The sequence below is a fragment of the Anser anser genome (assembly GCF_964211835.1).
Source record: "Anser anser genome assembly, chromosome: 1".
Lineage (NCBI taxonomy): Eukaryota > Metazoa > Chordata > Aves > Anseriformes > Anatidae > Anser > Anser anser.
In genome coordinates this window covers 26,571,750-26,593,173 of record NC_139720.1, presented here as the reverse complement: position 1 = coordinate 26,593,173, position 21,424 = coordinate 26,571,750, and the positions used below count along the sequence as shown (strand labels likewise).

The 21,424-nt window shown below is 38.7% G+C and overlaps 1 protein-coding gene across 12 annotated transcripts in view; it reads right to left on the bottom strand.

Moving 5' to 3' along the window:
* ANKRD26 (ankyrin repeat domain containing 26) overlaps positions 1-21,424 on the bottom strand; it is an 82,964-nt gene that overhangs the window by 37,666 nt on the left and 23,874 nt on the right. For 10 of the 12 annotated variants that reach the window (XM_083799705.1, XM_083799713.1, XM_083799716.1 and 7 more), the window contains 13 exons: positions 20,402-20,430; positions 20,227-20,293; positions 20,088-20,132; positions 14,678-14,763; positions 11,668-12,663; positions 10,595-10,833; positions 9,642-9,797; positions 8,017-8,050; positions 7,648-7,786; positions 5,968-6,181; positions 5,510-5,693; positions 3,686-3,832; positions 1,499-2,455 (listed from right to left, as the gene is read on the bottom strand). In XM_083799705.1, coding sequence (XP_083655831.1) covers positions 1,499-2,455; positions 3,686-3,832; positions 5,510-5,693; positions 5,968-6,181; positions 7,648-7,786; positions 8,017-8,050; positions 9,642-9,797; positions 10,595-10,833; positions 11,668-12,663; positions 14,678-14,763; positions 20,088-20,132; positions 20,227-20,293; positions 20,402-20,430 — 3,293 coding nt within the window. The remainder of the gene's footprint in view (positions 1-1,498; positions 2,456-3,685; positions 3,833-5,509; positions 5,694-5,967; positions 6,182-7,647; positions 7,787-8,016; positions 8,051-9,641; positions 9,798-10,594; positions 10,834-11,667; positions 12,664-14,677; positions 14,764-20,087; positions 20,133-20,226; positions 20,294-20,401; positions 20,431-21,424) is intronic. The other 2 variants (XM_083799712.1, XM_083799714.1) reach the window with 2 other exon arrangements.

Below are 21,424 nucleotides of genomic sequence, written 5' to 3'. Positions count from 1 at the left end.
GAAAACACAAATAATCTGTTTTGATGTAAGAGCTAAAGATATTGCTCTGATAATCAAAGGTGGGACTTTGTCTTAGATCTCTCCTTGTGCTATTCCTCCACTAGGCAAATATAATTAAGCTCTTTTGAAGCTTTAAGTACATGTTAAATCACATCCTCTTACAGTCTTATTTAAATCATTTTGGATTAACATTGTATATCTATTAACTTCAAAAGGTAGTAGGAAAAATATAAAGCAATTTACAGGTTAAATTGACTGACAACACTGCTGGACTACTCTCCCCATGTCCCACCTTTCAAAGCAAACAAAAATTAAGGTGGTTATCAGACACATTCAAGTACTTAACTCACTCAAAGATTCTGAGTTTGTTATGAAGAAGGAAAAGTAATTTTAGATCACCATTCAAATCATTAAAGGACATGAACCTCACACCAGAGAGTCTAAATACAGAATGTGATTATTTCCTATTTTCTAGACAGGAAAGGAAGATTAAACAAAACGGCTAAGGCAACTTTTTAATCATTATTCTACTTGGAATTGAGAGTATGCTATCTATTATAGTTATGTAACATAGATAACTACACATTCTCCCATCACCTATAGCTTTTTCAGCTGTCTAGCTATTCCTTGCTTCTACCTCCATCGTAATTTTCAGTTCCATCCTTTTTATTGGCAAAAGTCATTTACAATTGAGAGCAACACTTGTTTCATGCATATTTGAGACATACAAAGTTATGCTAGCACTCTGCAAAGCAGCAAATTTCATACTCATGCATTGTATCAATTTGCAGAAAGTTTAACTGATTTCCTAATTGGCCTTTCTTCTGTGTGGCTAAGTAGCCTTTCACAGAGCCACAAAGAAAGAAAATATTTAAATATGGCTATACAACAAAAAAAATACAGAAGACTAAACTTAGGTCAGTGTTCAAAATCAAATTCGTGAGGAACTGACAGGTACTTCAGAACTCCCAAAACACATACAAAAATTAACACCTGGACAATACTAATGGTCTTCAATTTTATAGCATCTTACAGAGAAGCATTTTTTTTTCAGTAGCAACATACTATAAACACTCCCTCCCCCCCCCCCCCCGCCCCAATCACTTCACTTACCTGCATCTTCATTTCTCAACCCCTGCATATTGGATGGTTCTTCTTTATGTATTTGTGTGTGTGTCATCAGTGCAGTGGTATATCAAACCACCACTCTACAGGGCATAGAAAGGACTAAGGAAAAGGGATGAAAAATGTTCTAAGGAAGAACTACCTTCTTCATCAAACCCTACATTTGGATACCTTTTTCTGTTCTCTGATCAGATCTTGGCACTGGCATCCAATTTGCCAAAATCTTTCACAGTTCCAGGAGAAACACAACAAACCAGAAAAAAAATCAGCATGATTTGGTCCTATGCATGTAACTTATACATGATTTGTTTTAGAAATATAAAACAATTTCAAGAAATTATAAATTTTAAATTGCTCTGAATGTATACTTTACCTCTCTTTCTACTTTGTCAGCCTCATATTTGAAGACTTGTTCTCTTAAATCTGTACACTTGGTTTTTAATTCCTTGTTTCTCTCTTCCATCAGGTAAACTTGCTTTTCAGTATCAGCTCTGAGTTTGTTGAAAATATCATTAAATCTGTCCTGGACATCATTCACAACTTTTTCTTTGATGATCCCCTTGTTCTGCATATCTTCCAACTGTTGACGGAGTAAAAGATTTTCACTTTGGAGCTGGGCCAGTCGCTCCTGCATGGATTCCTGCTTTATCATAAACTTGCTTACTTGATCTTTCTCAAGTTGCCGAGCATGATCACTTTCCTTTGCCTGACACTGGGCTTGACTTAATTCCTTTTGTGTCATTTCTAAAAGTAGTGTTTTTTCTCTAAGTGTTTGTTTCAACTGGTGAAGCTCATTTTCTAGAGAATTAGCTTTGCTTTCAGCTTTACTCAGCTGCTGAGACAAGCTCTTGTTGGTTTCTCGCACATCAGAGAGGTCATGATGGAGCTTGTCTTGCAACCGAAGCCATTCATCACGTTCTCTCTGAAATGTTCGTTCGACATCACTTTTTGATGTCTGATGACGTTCAAGATCTTGAACAGCAGCATTCAGGCGAGAACGGAATGATTCAATCTCTGTCTCCAGTCTGTCTTTGCTTTCTTTAGTCTGCTCAAGTTTGGAAGTTAGCACTGCAGATTCTGTCTTTAATAAATTCAGCTGTCCATTGTACTGAAACACTGTTTGTGTTAAGGCTTCCTCATTCAGTTTAAGTTCCTTTTTAAGATCTTCATTTTTTTCTTTCAAAGTTTCATTTTCCTCTAAATATTTTCCTTCATCCTCCTGGTGCCTAAGTTTTACTTGGTCAAGTTCTAGTCTTAGCATAGCAATCTCATCTTGCAGTAACTGATTTTTGTACAACAGATCCTTTTCTCTTTCGTTAGTGTCAGATTCCTGAGTTGACAGGGAAAATGAATAAATAGCCAGTCGGGAAATAAATCTGCAAAATGCACTTGCAAACTATGTTTTAACATTTGTAATATTGAAGCATGACTGCTAAGATGAGAGAGAAATTTCAGGTGATACATAAGCTACTGTACAATACATGTGTACAACAAGTACACGCACTAGAATTTTAACAAACCCTTAAAAGCTGTATGAACATCCCAAACGTATGCCTTCCACCCCCCAGCCCTGAAGCAGCAACTAAATAATAATTTATATTTGCGATATTTTAAATACAATTTTTTCAAGTGTCAATGTTTTCTTGTAACCACATACCTTTGTGTTACAAATCTAGTATAAACAGAGATATGAAAAGGTTATCTTCCTTTTCTAACATGAAGCTGAATTGCAACAACTATAAATGCCACCTCTCCTCTTGCATCAGCCCTCAAATGCCTCCTTAAGGCCTAGCTTTTTTTTATTACTGAAAGCAAACTATACAACTCCATCAATCATCCCTTAAATGTAGTACTCTTATGTGTTTTCTGCTCATAATATATGTAAATTATTTCCACATTAATGTAACAATCCCATGTTTTTTGGACAGTACAACAAAGAACAAATAATTACTTGAAGCACTGGGTGTTCTTAGTAAATTCAGTAAACCCTTGGCAGGTTTGTGGTTATTTCCCCTCCTCCCCCGCCCCACCCCCCAAAAGAGTCTAGGTTTGCTTTTTCTCCTCCAATTATTCGATCTCCTAGAGAAATTTCATTCATTCTTTATATTCTTTCATAAAATTTTAGAATGTGAAGGTGGAAGAAGGCATACTTTAAAGTAAACAGATTTGATGATGGTATAACTAATCCAAAAGCCAAGCAATGGGATTGCAAACAGCGTTAAAAAACTTCTTCCCTGGTCAGCCTCGAGATAGCTGTGTGTCTGATTGCTAGAAATATTAAAAATGATGATAACATCTATAAAATGAAAAATAGCAGATAGCTTAAGAAACTGGGTAAACAGTGTCTTATTTTATATTGACTTTCTATTTCCACATACAATTCAGGTAAATTCATAGGACTGACGCTGCTTTCCCGAACTTTTGAAGACATCAATAACATGGTTGGGTTATATTGACAACTGTAGGTAATCCACCAAAAACACAAAAAGTTACTTAAGATTTATTATCATTTTAGAATGAGCGCAGTGAAATTCAATTAATTAGAAACAGAACTGCTTACCTCTGAATTTTTTCCTATGGTTATTCTAGTCTCTTCTTCTAGTTCCTTCTGTCTCCACAGGTGGCTGTTCAAAATTCCTTCTTGTAGGGCTCTGGCACTCTTTTCCTGAGAGAGCTGTCTCTGTGTTTCATCACGTTCTTCTTCAACCTACAGTAATGTAATTGAACTTCTGAAACTTGAGCAAAATCAGAGCTATCAATATCTTCCCAGTTCATTCTTCTTTATATTTCATGTACTTTTGCTTCCTCAGAGTTCCAAGAGCCCACCTTGCTAAACTAGACTTAATATTGTTTCCAAAAGATCTCCTTTGAATGGCAACTTGATTTTTTATTTTTATTTTTTTACTGGTTTCAGTTTCTGTGGCAGGGGACAAACACCCACTCTGACATAATGTGTGTTGTGTAGATCTAGCTTCTTTCCTGTTTATGTTCCTGGCTACTTAGTCTATGCAAGAGAAAGTATTCCTAATGTTACAAATTTGACAACTTAGGTGAACCCAAAAGCAGCATCCAGGTGTTAGCCAGCTAACTACATATTTAGGAAGATGCAACTGCCCTTTAGGGCAGTGTGTACAGAATTTTAGTAAGCTGCTTCATCTTGTCCTAGACAAACAACACAGATTGATGGCAAGCATCCCACAGGCTAACCCTACTAGAGCAAATGATTTAGACTGCTCTGAATTTAAATGTATTATAATTATTATTAAAGCAACTTGGAATAACAGAATCACAAGACTGAAATAAAATTTTGAAGTAAATACAAGCCTATACTTCCGAAACAACCTTTTCATACTAAGCACAGACTTACAAATCCATTTTCAGTATTTGAAAACGAGCATGTTTAGATTTCTGAATCAAAAATTGTATGAATAGCACACGTCCAAGTTTAGTCTGCACAATCAGCATTATGAAAGTTTTATACTTAATGGATCACTCTCTATACAAAAAAGAAATAAAATATAAGAAAGCTATTATTCTTGGTAACATATTCCATACAGAGCTTAAGCAGAAACCCAAGTCAAATTACTAACACACTATACATACTCACTTAAAACAGGAATGGACATTCATATGCTAAAAGTCAAAGATATGAGAACACCGATTCATCAGTTTTAGCACTAACGTTAAGAGCAACATAAACTGAACAAATAACATTTCTAAAAGCTCATCAATTCCATTGACTGTACCCTATTGCAATGTCCTAAGCAGAAACTGTGTAGAACCGTGACAGAAATACTTAAAAGTATGTCAAGACCAGTGAAAAGATCCACAAAACCATATGTAAGAGCTGAAGAATTTATGCTGATCATATACAATGAGAATGTCATCATCTCAATCACAGCAAATAAAGCACTAAAGCTGTAATAAAAATACAGACGAGAGGCTTGCCTGGATTCAGTCCCCTGACTGTGGGCAACAGAGGCAGTGTACAGAATCTCAGGTAAATGCTAACATTTGGGCCTGAATTTAAATCCCTCTAACTATACTTGCCCTGCAAGAATAAGTTTTTTTTTTTTTCAGAAGGAAAATAAAGTTTAAGAAAAAAAAAATACAATGTTTTGTAGTAATTAGGAAAAATAACTCCAACTGAGGCTTTGCCTGAAATACAAATAAAACCATGATTCTGAAAAAGGAGAAAAGGAATCTTGCCTGTAAACCTGCCTGTGAACCAACAGTTTTCTACTGTCCTCAAAATGTGGCAATATAGTTATTTAATGCCTCTTCCATTAACCAGGTATCTCTTTCTCTGAACATACTAGAATGCAATGTCAATTGAAACAAACAGAAAAGAGAAGATGAATGTTTACCTTAGTATTTAATATACCTGTTTCAAGAGCTTTCTCAATGTTATTAACTCTGTTTGTAGATTCCCTAAGTGCAACTCAAGTTGTTGTTTTTCCTCCATCTCTTTACAGTATTGATCCTCTTTCCTTCTTAGTTGTTCTCTTGTTTTCTCATACAGCATTTCAACTCTGAGCCTCTTTTCTTCTTCTTGTTTCAAAGAAAATCTGTGATTTAACAAAGATTATCTGAGGAACTAACTGCTGATATAAAAAGTAAATATGCCACGTTATGAACTTGCCTAGGCAACTTAAACTGTAAAAATGTCACATCTTTTCAAATACAGTATTTTGCTGTAATTTTAGACTTCTAAAAGAATTGTAATTTCATTCCATTAGTGGTGGAAAACATCTTGTGCATCAGCTGTACAAACACACAAACTATTACGCAATGTGAATACTGACAAGATAACACACATGATCAGAATAAAGGATTACATACTTAAGGCTTTGGATATCACTTTTCCATTCCACTTCTTGGTGAGCCAATATGGATTTCAAATCTTGAGTCTCTTCTGCTATTAATTGTGACTCTTCTTTTTCACTTTCCAATTTCCTGACTTCTCTACAGAGAGCTGCATACCGACTTTTTTCGCGTTCTATTATCTGTTCATATTGAAGAAGTATGTTCTGAATTTTCAGCAGAATAACAGAACCTATTTGGAGATAGAAAATAGACAAAAATGCACATACACACAAATACTTTCCAATGTATACCCTATTTAATACTTAGCTGTATTGAGTTTAGGTGGCGAGGCTTTGGTAGTGGGAAATCTCTGAAAAGGACAGGGGCTACCTATGCCAGACACAGATGATTCCAACAGACCCACTGCAGGACACAGCTCAGCCCATCAGCCAAGCTTGTGGCACCTCCAGGAAAACGTATTTTAGAAAGGACAAAAAATACCACACAGGCAGAGGAGGAGAAGGGAGAAAAAAAAAAGAAAAAAAACATGAGTAAGAGCAAACAGCAAGGTCTGATGAAGGTTGGGGAGGAGGTGCTCCAGATGCTTGAACAGACTCCCCTACAACCTGTGGAGAGCACCGTAATGGAGCAGGCATTTCCCTGCAGCCCCTGGAGAGGACCACGCTGGAGTGTATATCCACACTGCAGCCCATGGAGGACCCCACATTTCCTAAAGGACGTGTAGTCAACAAAGAGCCCACACTGGAACAGACAAGAAATGCAGCACATGCAGAACCCATCCTGGAGCACGTTTATCCTGAAGCACTGCAGCCTGTGGAAGGTCCCACGCTCGAGTAGGGAAAGGTGTGAAAAGGAAGGAGAGGCACTGCTTTGTACTGACTGCAAACCCACCATCCTACCTGCACTGCTCAGGTGGTGGGACTGAAGTGAAGTTAAGCCTGAGAAAGGGGTGGGAGGAAGGTGTTGTTTTAATATTTTATTTTTTTTATTTTTTGGTCTTTCTCACCACCCAAATCTATTTTAAATAGTAAACAAATTAATTTTCCCCAAGTGGACTCTGTTTTGCCCATGACAGTAATTGGTAAGGGATGTCCCTGTCTTTATCTCACTCATTGAGTTTTTTCATCCTATTTTCCCCCACTGTCCTGTTGAAGAGTGGGAGCGATAGTTCAAGAGGGTGGGAGTTTGGCCTATAGCCAAGTTTAACCCACATTTGCCTAATGAAGCTTTAGCATAGTTTAAGAAAAGAAGTACTGATTATGTTTATATAAAGCGACGTGTTTGTATGCAAGCATATTACAACATTTTATTATATATATTTTTTCAGAAAAGCCATTAATTTGGTGTGTTGTCATTACATATTGGGGCCATAAACAGGAAAAAGATCGATTTTGCTAACTTTTGACCACTATATTTGAGCTGATCTGTACCTTACAAGAACCTGCAATTCTGACTAGAGACATAGCCTGCAATAAGTAAGATGCATTTGCTGACAATACAGATAGACATAAAAGATTAGGTGAGATGAATTCTACATTCAGTGCTGAAGAAGTCCGTACTTCTCTGGCATGTGGGCAGGAGTTGTCTCTCATCGTAAACATTAGATCAAAATAGAAAACTGAAAAATTAGGTATACAAAGAGATCATGTTTTAAAAGAGGAACTCGTAACAGAAAACAGTGATTTGAAAACTTACCTGTATGATCCACACTAAGCTGTTCTAACAGCAACATAGCATCTTTGTAGGTTGGAGTTGGCAATTCAACATCCTCTGTAGTTGTGTCAGATGACTGTGTTAAATCAAGGTTATCCATAACATCCATTTGTACGCTGACCTGTAAAAGATACAGTATTTTCTGCATACAACAACACATTATTATAGATCATTACAGATGCAAGAACAATTCATTCTCTCATTCACAGCCCACAGATTTGGCTCAAATAGTGTGAAGTTGCATACTAGCAGAAATTTGTGCATCTCGTGGACCACTACGTAAAAGCTGTTCCTATCTAAGTGATTACAAATTGATACAGAATAATTATCAAGAAACTAGTTTTACATTACCGTGTTCTTTTCACTCCCTGTTTTCGCTGCAGGTCTGGAAAACAGAAATACATTTCATTACTGAAATGCTTATTCATCATCACAAGCAATATCTGAAGTTGCTCTGAAAACTTAATTTCAAAAGTGAATTGAACTAAAATTTAATATAAGAATTTTGAACATCTAGTTGAAGACAGATAAAAAAGTCTTACGTGTACAGGAAGGCTATCTTTCCCACAAGATACTAAGAATAATATCACAGAACAATGCAGTTTGAAAGGCACCTCAAAAGATCATCAGGTCCAACCTCTAGTACTATTGTCTGTGAGCTCTGGTAGGTTAAGCCCAGCTAGCCACTAAGCACTCATTAGCTGCTTGCTCACGCCCCCTCTGGGGGAGAGAATCAGAAGACCAATAGCAAGAGAAACTCATGGGAAGAAACAGAAACAGGGATAAATAAACAAAGGGAGAAGGAGAGGAAAAAAACAAATGATGCAAAGCACTCACCACCTCCCAACAGCAAACCAGTGCCCAGACAGTCTCTGAGCAAGACTACACCCTAGTTTTAGCGGTGAACACGATGAAGCTACATGGTACAGAATATCCCTTTGGTCATTTTAGGTCAGCTGTCCTGGCTGTGTCCTTTCCCAGCCTCTAGCCCATACCCAACCTACTTGCTGTGGTGGCAAAATCAGAAACAGAGAACGCACTAGCACTGTGAAACCACTGCTCAGCAGCAGCTAAACCACTGGTGTGTTATCAACACTGTTTTAGTCATGTATCTAAAAAACACAGCACTGCGTGGGCTGCCAGGAAGAAAATTAACTCCATCCCATTCAAACTCAGGACATCTAGGCATGATGGTGTCACTCTTCAGTTTGAGGACTGCTCATTCGGTCAAACTTATTTAGTCATTACGATTATTTTTGTACGAAAGATGTCCTGAGTTCACTACTTTCCACTTGAGGTAGTTTCAGGCCAGCAAAACGTCAACTTTTTTTTTTAAACAAAAGTTGATTAATCGGGGAAAACTGCTCTTCAGCAAGAACTATGTGCCTGCAACCTGTATTGATAAGCTCTGTGCAGTTTTTCCTTCTTGATGCTTCATGAATCTGAGACAGCTCAATGGCATGCCAAGTATCATTGCACTAGTTCTAGAAAAACTGTTACTCACACTCTACAGCACAGTGGATTATAGAGATAACTAGAGCAACATCCAAAGGTTACACAGCTGTCTTTGTGCTGTACTACAAAGGAGGTAATATTTCTCTCTTTTTGGGCAGGCAAAAGAAAAAAAAGCAGGAAAAAAAGAGAAACCTGTAGCGTATGAGCAACTTTGCCTTTTATAAGTCTCCCGTCTCCTTTAAAAAAAATATTTAAAAAATGTATGTTTGTGCACAGGTGTAAATATAAATGTGTGCACACATTCAGGTAGTTCAGAATTTGTGCTCATTTTCCCCTATCATTAGCTTGACTAATATGTCCAAAGCATTCTAAGCAAGTGATTTTGAACATAAAGGGCATTAGATTAAATTGTCACATGAAAGAAGAATCATTGTATGCATTCAATTTACAAAACTTACTTTTAGTTTTCAGGTCAATTTTTATAACTAAATTTTATTTATAATATTCCTTATATTCAGTACCTTTCTTCATCTTGAGATGTTTCACTGAAAGTGCTATCATCCAGTACTTGAAAATGATTCCCACTGGAAGAACTCATCCTCTGATTAGCCTTCTGCTTTGAAGACTGTCTTTTACTCTCATTTTTCTTTACATCTTTTGCTTTCAGGAAAGATTTACTACATTAAACAGAAAGAAAAAAAAAACCTCACCAAGTATCTTACATAAAATATGAAACATATGCTCCAGAAACAAGCCCTGAAACAACCAAGACTAAACACATCTGTGATAAACCACAAGCTTGACTCCCAAGATTCTAGAATACACTCAATTATTTAATCATTTTCCTCTAGAACTGAGGGAGGAAAGGTAGAATCTGAGGAAAATTCAGGTAAGCTGGAACATCACTATCCCCATTAGAAGAAGTACCCAGAGCAGAGATTCTCCTCAGAGGGACAGTAAAAAATGCTTGAGGTTACGTAAAAGCATCTGCAACTTCTTCAAACTTTTTAGATAAGTTTGCTAACGCTATCTTTCCCTTTTTCCTGACAAAGGCAATCTAAGCTTAATGAAAAGGAAAACAACTGCATGAGGATCACTAAAGTCTTCTAGAAAAGGGAGAAAGGGAGAAAGCAAATAAGTCCCTACTTTTCTGTGTGGCTGTTTCCTAAGACAATAACTCTTTCTTCCAATCTTATGGCCTTGGTTTTGAAAACATGCTTAGCCTCAATATTGACAATTAAATTCACAAGATCTCTCTCTCACCCCCCACTGCAATACATTTGAGCTTCCGTTATGAACTTAGCTCTTCCTGAAAATATTATTTTTCTTAAATGCTTGAGAAGCAATGGACTCAGTGTGGCTTTCAGCACTGAGGAAACTACTTCAACTACTATAAGATTAAAAAAAAAAAGTCCTAAAGCTACTTAATATTACAAGTAAGAATTAGAGATTATTTTTTTTTAAATCTCTTTACCTTTTTATTGGCATTTCATTTACTTTTGAAGTTTCCTCAAATGAAAAATCCTTTTTGTGCTTTTCTTCTATTATTTTTTCATCCTCAGTTTTCAAACATTCATTCTTCCTGAGATTAAGCTTTTGTTTCATTTGCTGATTAATGGCATTGCCTGCTGGTGTATTTAATTTACCAAGATCTTCTTGTTTCTCCACTGCCTGCATTTTGAAACGTCTCTGCTTCCTTTTTTCCTTCTCAACCTATGAAAAGAAAGTTCAGCTTCATATATTTATCTTTTTCTACATGAGAGAAACACCATATCCACGATCAAGTAATTCAAGCTTTACTTCTGAAATCAAATAAAATAAGACCATTTCAATTCATATAGGGAAATATTTTCATAAAAATTACACTACAAGTATACAGAGTCAATGAAAGTACACTGAATTCACTTGTGATTTAAAGCATAACAAAAACATAGCCTTTAGAAAGAAAACAATGGTTTATCTTAAAACATGAACAACAGAAAAGAAAGCATTACTGGAGGACAAGAAGTTGGTAGGACTACACACCGTTAGTTGTAAATACACAGAAAATACAAGTGGAAGTATGCTCGGCTACCTCCTTAATGGAGGGAGCAAGGGGAATCTCAAACCCACAAGCAGAAATGGTTTCACAGCAAACAGGAATTTTAGTGAAGGGCAATGAAGGCACGCCATGCACAAATCACAGCAAATGAATAGATTAGTCAAGACCCTGTTCAGAAGCTATTTTCATTCTTTGATTGAGAATCAGAAATGGTATAGCTGTGCACGTTTCTTTTTATGGCAATGAAGTGATAACTACTTACACTGGAACTGACTGTCACCTATTGTTAAACTGAAACAATAATACATTCTGTTTTCTCAAAACCTAATTAAGTAATGCGGAGAAGGACAACTCTCCACTGCTCTCTTTATTCATAAGTAATGAAACATTAAAACAAAAAAACAAATTGCACAAAGCACCTTCCATTAATGATGAATAGCTAATGTGAACAGGACCATTGATACGCAGAAAGGCTAAAGAATAAGGAGTAGCAGGTGAACTTCTACCTCTTTTTGTAGCTGTACCTTCTCTTTCTCCAAAGCCAGGAATACTATTTGCAGCATTCCTACCTTACTCTTAAATCTTTCCACGTCTTGTTCTAGTTCTTCATCCAGATTCCTTTTCAGAGTGCCACAAGGTTGCTGAGAATTTGCAAAAATACTTTCAATTTCTGCCTCTCCTATTTTATTGTTTTTGATAAGGTAGTCTCTGGAAATATTGTCACTAAGACAGAAGTCTTTTCCAAATTTCCTTTCTCCTACAAATAATGCATTTTCATCATTTGTAGAAGCAGGTCTTAAATTAGGATGAATATTAGAAATGTCATCCAAAATATTTGTTTTCAAACAGTGTCTCAGGGAGTATTCAGGATTTCCCTCTGCGTTTCTACTACTTCCATACTTGTTCTCTTCCATTTCCATAGTAGACATTTTATTTTCCTCTTCTTTTCTTAGAGGCACTTTTGTATTATCTGCATCATTAGTGTAATCTCTTTCATCTGTACTCCAGGTATCTTCCATGTTTGCATTTAAGTTATTTTGATCAGGAAGAACACAAAGGCTTGCAATTACAATTTCCATTTTGGGTTCTTTTAGGTCTGCATTAAGTTTAGTATCTCCAAATTCACCTTTACTTTCTAACTTGTTATTTGATTCTGTCATGTCAGATGAAGCAACATGAAAACTCTTCAGTTCTTCATTAAAGTTGTCTTCTGACATTTCTTCCACAAAGGAAGTAGTTTTCACAGGTTCACAAACTTCACCAAACAGTTGCTTCAGCTCTGCTGTAATGTTTTTAAAGTTTGTTTTCAATTCCCTTTTCTCATTTTCAACCCACATTCTTTCATACCTTTCTTCCCAAGGTTTTAGGCTTAACTGCTTGTCAGCACTGTGGGATTCCTCATTTTCTGCTAGGGCATCCTGATGTGAAATTTCTGCTTTGTCAGCCTGATTTTCATGTGCTGTTTTTTCTATCAAGTTGGTAGTTTCTAAAATATATTTTTCCTTGAGTAAGCAGGTACAGACAGAAAGATTACCAAAAGAAAGGAAGTTACAGTTAATCCATGTAATTTACGCTGCAAGCTTATCCATCATACAACAGAAATAAAGATAGGGAATCGCTTTTTTTTTTTTTCCATTTTTCCTTTTTTTCTTTAAAATAAAAGGACTTCCTTTAGAAATAATACTTTTTCTTCAGTTAGATTTCTCTGAACCTGAGGATTGCTTTTACCTTTTAGCCTGCCTGCTCTCTACAATTGGTGTCACTAAGTAGTTTATTTTTTTCATATTTTATTACTTTACTTACAAAAAAACACACAACACAATAAACAAATAAAACATGACTGCCTGAATTTTCCCATCCTCCTTCCTTCATCACTCTCTACTGTTTGGCATTTTACAATTTCCTGCCAGCTGAGCTAATATAGTGCAAGTGACCATAAAAAGCTTATTATCCACCACAGGGAGAACTGGCTACATTACAATTCCCCGCCCCAATCAGAAATGTTAAATTCCATTCCAAGCTCCAAAGAGAAGTATTTATTAGGAAAGCCTGTCCACTCCTTCCATCAGCCCCAAAACAGGAACCCAAACTTCTATCAAACCTGTACAATGCCTCAACCCCTCCAAACAGCTCCTCTCTCCAGTCTCCTCAGATCCCTGACCCCACCTGCACTTTGTTCCTCAATGTTTCTGACTGCTCGTATGCGTCACGCTCCCCTCAACATGTTCCCTCCCTGCACGCCTCCTCAGCTTGTGCTCCCTTCTAACTAGGGCCTGCAGCCTTGGTGTCCCAAGGGGCCAAGACCATCCAACTTCTCACTCCTAGTTAGACAGGCCCTTTTCTCCCTTTTAACTCTGCAGAAATTTCTCCTGTCACAATGGGGAGTAGCATCTCAACCAGCCACCACCTGTCTCAGCCACTCCGTTCCCAAGCTCCGTTCTCTTTGCCCAACTTTCACCACCTTCCAAATGCCTCAAGTTCGGTGCTCTGCTGTGGGAGTATCGCCATGGGGGTCTACAAGCCCCCGTGCTTGGTGATAACATCGGACTCGTGAGGATGAAGCCATGAGGAATGTAAAGAAGTGAGAAGGAACAAAGAAGTGGTGATTCACAGGACGCCTTGCTGTCTCAAACTGCTTGTTCTCCAACCTTTAAGATATGGAAGTTGCTAAATGTTCGCTGTTGCTGGGCAAAGTTGTGAATCAAGGAATAGCTAGTGGGAAAGTACCCACTTGTAGAGCTAATGGTATGAGAAGGGAGGCTGTCCTCAATAAAGTTGTTAAAGTTACTGATCCTTAAACATGCCCTGGTGCTTGTGTGGTTATTACACTACACTCTGCCTGTTGAAATTATGACCCTCATGACCCTCTTTCATGGTGCCTGGGTGTGGGGTGGAAATTACTTGCTCCGCTGTCCCTTAAATGTTACAGCAGATTCCACACACTCACTGGAGACCCCTACGCAGCCCTGTCCTTTATGCCTAATATAAACAGAATGCCTGCTTTATACTCCTCTAAAAGGCCCTCCAAAAATTCTTTTCAAACACTTATTGACTTGATAAACCAAGGGACATTTTGTATGAGCAAAGAAAGCATCTGGCAGATCATCTCACCAGATTTTTGCGTGACCTTTCTCTTACAAAGAGGAATATCTGTCATGTTTTATCCAACAGGTCAGGAGATGATAGAAAAAACTTTCTCCCCACTTGAATATGCATTTTGCATAGGAAAAATGAACACATTTGACTGCACTGTTTCTCAGCACCACACACTCAAAGAAAAACAGTGGTCAATGTTTAAGCAAATCAGCTGGAAACAAATCGGGATAATCAATGTCAAACACTCATCATAATGGCAAGCATTTTACACAAACATAAGATTGTATCCAACTTCAGATAATACAACCTTCATGTACAGGACGCTTTCTTCAGCACCATTTACTAACTGGTAAGCTTTCTTTTACTTTAACGTATAATACAGTTTACAGAATATAAATCAAGATACTTGGTTTCACATACCTGCCTCCCATAGTTTTCAATGGCATCCTTGATCGCTTCTTTTTCGCCTGATGATGACATACGAAAAGTAGAGTCTGAGCACTCACCTACAGTGAAGACATCACGTTTTTATATCCAACATGACTTAATACAAATTATTTATAGCTAAAGCGCATCCAGAATCATTGTATTTATGAGAAAAATCTTAACACAAACTAACATATCCCCTCAAATGCATGATTTATGATATGATTTATGATAGAGAAAATATAACACAGATTTAAGACATATCTTTGTGAACTTCTGTTTTTTTCCAGGGCACTTTGCTTTTTCATGTATAAGGGAAATTTGCTGAAAATTAATATAAATGGTCACAAACACACCTTTAAGAAACAGGAATGGTTTATGTATAAATAAATTTATATATATGTGGCACACCCTGTGCCATACAGTAACTAGCTACATTCCTCCAGCTATTTTCATTTCGGTTTGTGCAGAGAAATCCACGAACAAAATCTCATGCTCTAAGTCTTCAAGGTCCCAGGTTTACTCTGTACAGGAAAGAAAAATGCCTCTAGACATGGATCTAGACTGAGAATTTTAGTCAAACTGCTGCCTTATCTCTTGCAGAAGACAGGGACGGTACACTGAATGAGAAAGATTTGTGAAATGTTAAGAAACTGGCCGTGATTAAGAACTTTCACATGGACCACATGAAAAACTGGAGTCCATCCTTTTCTTAGAATTCCTAATTAAATTTGTATAGGTTACAAACTCCTCAGAAGCAGTCACTCAGACTGGGCTCCCCATTTTGAAGTACCTACTTTGAAACCCTAGTCACCAATTCTCAGATGCCACAATCCGAGCTACAACTTTGAAGGAGCAACTCGTGTTTTCTACACACACAGTGACACCAGCCACTTTGAACAATCAAGTGTTCAGAAAGAAACAAGTCCCAGATAATACCAAGTCAGGCAGGACTATCAATCGGCTTGAGAGTAGGAAGGATTTGCAGAGGGATCCAGATAGGCTGGATTAATTAGCCGAGTCCAATTGCATGACATCCTACAAGGCTAAGTTCTGGGTCCTGCACTTGGGTCGTAACAATTGGATGCTGGGCTGGACTGGGCTGGAAAGTTGCCCAGCAGAAAAAGACCTGGGGGTGCTGGTCAACAGCTGGCCTAATATGAGCCAGCAGTGTGCCCATGTGGGCAAGAAGGCCCATGCCATCCCAGCCTGAATCATAAATAGTGTGGCCAGCAGGACTAGGGAAGTGATTGCCCCTTTGTATCTGGCACTGGTGAGACCATACCTCAAACACTGTGTTCAGTTGTGGGTCCTTCACTACGAGGATACTGAGTTGCTCAAGTGTGAGCAGAGAAGAGCAACAAAGCCGGTAAAGGGCTTACAGAGTAAGACACATGAGCAGCAACTGAGAGCACTGGCATAGTTTAGTCTGGAGGAGAGGAGGCTGAAGGGAGACCTCCTCTCTCTCTACACCTCCCTGAAAGGAGGTTGCACTGAAGAGGGTGTGGGTCTCATTTTTTCAGGCGACATGCAATAGGATGTGAAGAAATTGTTTCAAGTTGCACCAAGGGAGGTTTAGATTGGATATTAGGATGAACTTCTTCAGGGAGAGGGTGGTCAAAAATTGGAATGGCTGCCCAGGGAAGCAGTAGAGTCCCCACCCCTGGAGGTATTTAAGAAACATGTGGACATGACATAAAAGAAGATGGTTTAATGATGTGACTCTTGGCATGTCAGGTTGACAGTCGAACTTGATGATGTTGAAAGTTTTTTCCAACCTTTATCACTCTATGAGCTCAAGTGTGGCACCTGAACACAGATGGGAGGTTTTCACCTTAATGACCTTGCACATCCTTTCCTGCTCCATAATTCTATGGTCTCCATATAAGAGCCTTTCTATACACAAAGCTTCACCGCTAAAGAGGGACACAATCCTCTGTTCTTCCTAAGGAGAGTAACATAAGGAGAAAATAGGTATCTCATACATACACAAAAGGATCCAGTATTAACAAATCACAGCCAACCTCACTTCTAGCGTTTTCTGCTTTAGGCAACTCCTTTTGCAAGCTTTCACTTCTTGAAAAGTATTAGATTAGGTACATGCCTATAGTTACACAATTTTGTCTGAATTGGGAAACTAAGCTCCTCAAACAGTCATAGAGGTCTCCAAGGGGGCAATTCTAAACTCAAGTTACACTGTATGAAGTCAGAACCTTCTCCTCCTATCCCAGTCATTGGTGAGTGCTGTTTCCTAGATTTCTGTAAATTCATTTTTCTGGGTATTTCAGCACAAGGCCTTTGGCAATACACATTAATCATTAGTGGGCTGACAGCACTTGTTTCACAGGGTTGTTATGATGAACTCCTGCTGATTATGAAGTATTTCATACAATCTGGAGACAATCAGACACACAGGTGTCTTAAAGTTTTGAATTCTGTTTAAGAGTTCAGAAATTTCAAAATTAGGTGCCATAACTGAAAGCAAACCAAACTCCTATTCAGCCTTACCCATCACGACCAAGAGGAAAGTTTACAGTAGCAGCCATGAGTCTAAAGTTTCAGCCTTTACAAAATATATTAGGAACTTCAGCGCCTGTAAGATTTTTTTTCCTGTAAGGTTTAAGCAATGTTGAAATTTCTGTACAATAGGCACAGAACCAGGAGAAAGGCAGGGAAAGATGAGAGACAACAATATTCCCCCATATGCAAGGTTCCAGTTGTCACTTACGGTGTCAGTAACTCTAAGCCATTGGAAAAATAATTAAAAAAATATATAACCTCAAAAAGTAAGGACAGCGCATGTTAGTTGTTGCAATCAAAATGTCTTCGAACAGGAACTCTTAAGTGTATGTTTGTTGTACTACTGATTGCTGTTAACATTGTGAAGAAAGGATGACTTCTCACTGAAAACGGAAAGACATTTTCACTTCTAGGACAGGGCAAAGTTTTAACCAAAACGCTGGTAGAACTCCAGTCTAAAGCTTCTGAGGACTCTGTCATTTGATAAATGTATATCAAAAATTCATGGAGTAAATTAAATTCCATTATTTTTACCTGCACTTTATTATGTTTCTTTAATTGGATACCTGCAGGGGGGTTACATGAATCCAACTCTATGACTAACACATGTAACTACTCATAGATATCCCTGCGTATCCACAAGATGCAAATCCCTTTCCTTATACTCTGCCTCATCTCTAACAAGCAGAGAAAGTTGACTTTTACTGTTCTTTCTTATTAGCCTTTACCTTTCCTTTATCTTCTGAGATTTCCCTACTCATAAATTATCTCAGAATGATTTTTTTTCCCTTGGAAATCACAGAGCTAAGCAGATACTCATCTATACAAAGAACATGAGAACACCACTATTTAATTTTGACCCACAAATATATTCCAAGACAGTATTACTATGAGTCAATAACAAAGAAAAAAGAATGGGAAATTTCATCTCTCTCTCATTCTGCATTTAGTCATACAAGATACTGTAAATGTTTGCAAGATTTATGAACTAACTTCAGAACAGCCTCATTCAACCCTTTCTGAGTTAAAAATAATTTTGCCACAGTAATCACAATGCTTTTTTGAAACAATACTGATTGCTGAAACAAATCCAAACACAAAAGTTTGCGAGAAATTTTCACATATACTTCTTAATACATTATCTTCAGGACAACACATGGGTGAAAAAGACACATGAATAAAGACACAGGAAGAACAGCTGACATGAAATGAACTATGAAAAGACTGCCTTTCCTTTCTGTGTTTGCAATGTTATAACATACTGCTACATTATGGGGCTACCAGTGAGTGAGCCAACTAGGGACTGTTGCCAAACTGCTTTCCATCATTTATCAGCAGTCCTGGCTATCAGGAGAGGCCTTAGTCCACTGGCAGCTAGCAAATGAGACGCCAATCTATAAGAAGGGCTGAAAGGAGGATGTGGGAAACTACAGGCCTGTCAGTCTGACATCAGTACTGGGAAAACTCACGGACGAGATTATCATGAGAGCCATGACACAGCACTTAAAGGACAACCAGGCGATCAGGCCCAGTCAGCATGGGATTATCAAAGGCAGGTCCTGTTTGACAAATCTGATCTCCTCCAAGGAGGAGGAGATGTGCTCAGCAGACACAGCAAAGGCTGTGGATGTGGTCTACCTAGACTTCACTAAGGCTTTTGACACTGTTACCCACAGCATTCTCCTGAAGAAGCTGGCTGCTTAAGGCTTGAACAGGTGTACAATTCACTGGATTAAAAACTGGCTGGATGACCAGGTCCAAAGAGTCATGGTGAATGGAGTTATATCCAGTTGGAGGCTGGTCACTAGTGGTGTACCCCAGGGCTCAGTAATGGGGCCAGTTCTCTTCAAAACCTTTACCAATGATCTGGACAAGAGGATCAGGCACACCCTCAGTAAGTTTGCAGATGACGCCAAGTTAGGTGTGAGTGTTGATCTGCTTGAGGATAGGAGGGCGCTGCAGAGGGATCTGCACAGGCTGGCCTGATGGGTGGAGGCCAATTGTACGAAGTTCAACAAGGCCAAGTACCAGGTCCTGCCTTGGGGCACAACAACCTCATGCAATGCTACAGGCTGGGAGAAGAGTGGCTGGAAAGCTGCCCAGCAAAAGGGAACCTGGGGGTATTGGACGATAGCTGGCTGAGTATGATCCAGGAGCGTGCTCAGGTGGCCTAGAAGGCCAACAGCATCCTGGCTTGTATCAGAAATAGTGTGGCCAGCAGGATTAGGGAAGTGATTGTCCCTCTGGACTCAGCTCTGGTGAGGCCGCACCTTGTGTACTGTGTTCAGTTTTGGGCCCCTCACTACAAGAAGGACAGTGAGGTGCTGGAGCATGTCCAAAGGACAACAAAGCTGGTGAAGTGTCTAGAGAATAAGTCCTAGGAGCAGCTGAGGGTGCTGGCGTCGTATAACGTGAAGAAAATTTATTAAGGGAAACCTTAATATATTTTACAATTACCTTAAAGGAGGCTATAATGAGGTGGGGACCAGGCTCTTCTCCCAAGCACCAAGGGATAAGAAAAGGGGAAATGGCCTGAAGTTGCACCAGGGGAGGTTTAAGTTGGATATCAGGAGAAATTTCTTTAATGAAAGAGTTGTGTGGCATTGGAATAGGCTGCCCAGAGAAGTGATTGCATTACTATCCCTGGAAATCTTCAGGAATGTGTAGATTTAGAACTTAGTAGTAGTATGGTTTAATGGTGGACTTTAGCACTAAGTTAAACATTGTTCTAGATCTTAGAGGTCTTTTCCAACCTGAGTGGTTCTATGGATTTCACATTATTGTGTATTACAGACAAAACCAAAACTCTTAATTTATTACTGAGAAAGAATTTAAAGTACAATGTGTCTGCCCATAAAAGAACAACAAAAAGACTTACGAATACCTTCAATATCCTTTGCATCTCCTAAACTAAATTCCTCCAATAGATCTGCAAAACAAATAAATCAGATTTTTAATTAAATGTGCCTATCCAGAAAGATTATGAAGCTAAACCTAGAATAACAACATGATGTCATCATTACCTGATTTCTGCCTTCCTCTTCTAGGAGATGTTTCATTCATTTCTAAAACTGATGCGGAAATCTTCAGCTATGAAAGACACAATCCAATGAACAAAAAAAACACACCACAAATTCAAAGTAACTACATATTTTTTAATGAACAGGACAAGTAGTCTGAAACAAAAGAACTGTTTACCTGCAAATTGCTGGGTTTCTCTGAAAAGCCTGGAGGTGAAAAATGAAGTATTATTTTATTTAACTGAAGGTATCTTTTACTCCATGCAATATTAGTTAGTTACAAGCATTATTTCATTGAGAGTTCAATACCTAACATTCAATTACCTTATCATACAGCATTTGTATTAGCATACAAGAAATGCATAACACATTCTTTCCCACATGCATCTTGGATTTAAAAAAAATAATCAAAAAAGTCACAGAACTAGAACAATTCATGTGAAGCAGTATGGTCATGCTTGTTGATTGAAGATCAAAATATTTTGTCCCTTTTAAGGAGCTGTATTCTACTTTCTAAAAGGACTATGTCAAAAGCCAAAGCTGGTCTGCTGCAATAATGATCATAAAACAATTCAACAGTACTAAGACTTTTGATTATCCTTCAAGTGTTTAATGTTGAGGAGTATTTTCCCTCTTTGACAGCACAGGAAAATCAAAGCACAGAACAGAAACCTCATATAGGTGTCATTCAATAAGGTAAAATCAAGCTGGTTCTCAACAGATCATTTTACTGAGGCGATCGGCTCCGGGGCAGATGCGTTGTGCAGCGGAGCCGGGGATCGAGACAGGCAGGGCTTTCTTTTCGGCATCGAGGCCACTCGAAGCAGCCGAGGGTGCCACCAGGACCCGGCAGCCCTCGTGAGGGAGGCTGGTGAGGCGTAGGTGGAGCCAGCAGTGCCCCCTCCCCAGCCGTTCAAAAGCAGCCCCTAGGGAGCCGAGCAACCAGGAGCGCAGCGACCAGGGTGGGCAAACAGGGCATGGTGCGTCAGAAGGGGGTGGCACGGCAGTTTGCGCAGCAGTGCGCACAGGCAGGGCCCCTCGCCGCTCTTCTGCAGCGGTCTTTCCCTTCGGTACTTGTAAACTGCCTGCGAGGAACCTGGCCATGGTATCAACCAGGCAGAAAACCATGGCCTCTGCATCTCTTGCGGCCTCTCCAGCCGCAGTCACCGACGTGGCTACTCAGACGGAGGGCTCCGGGACA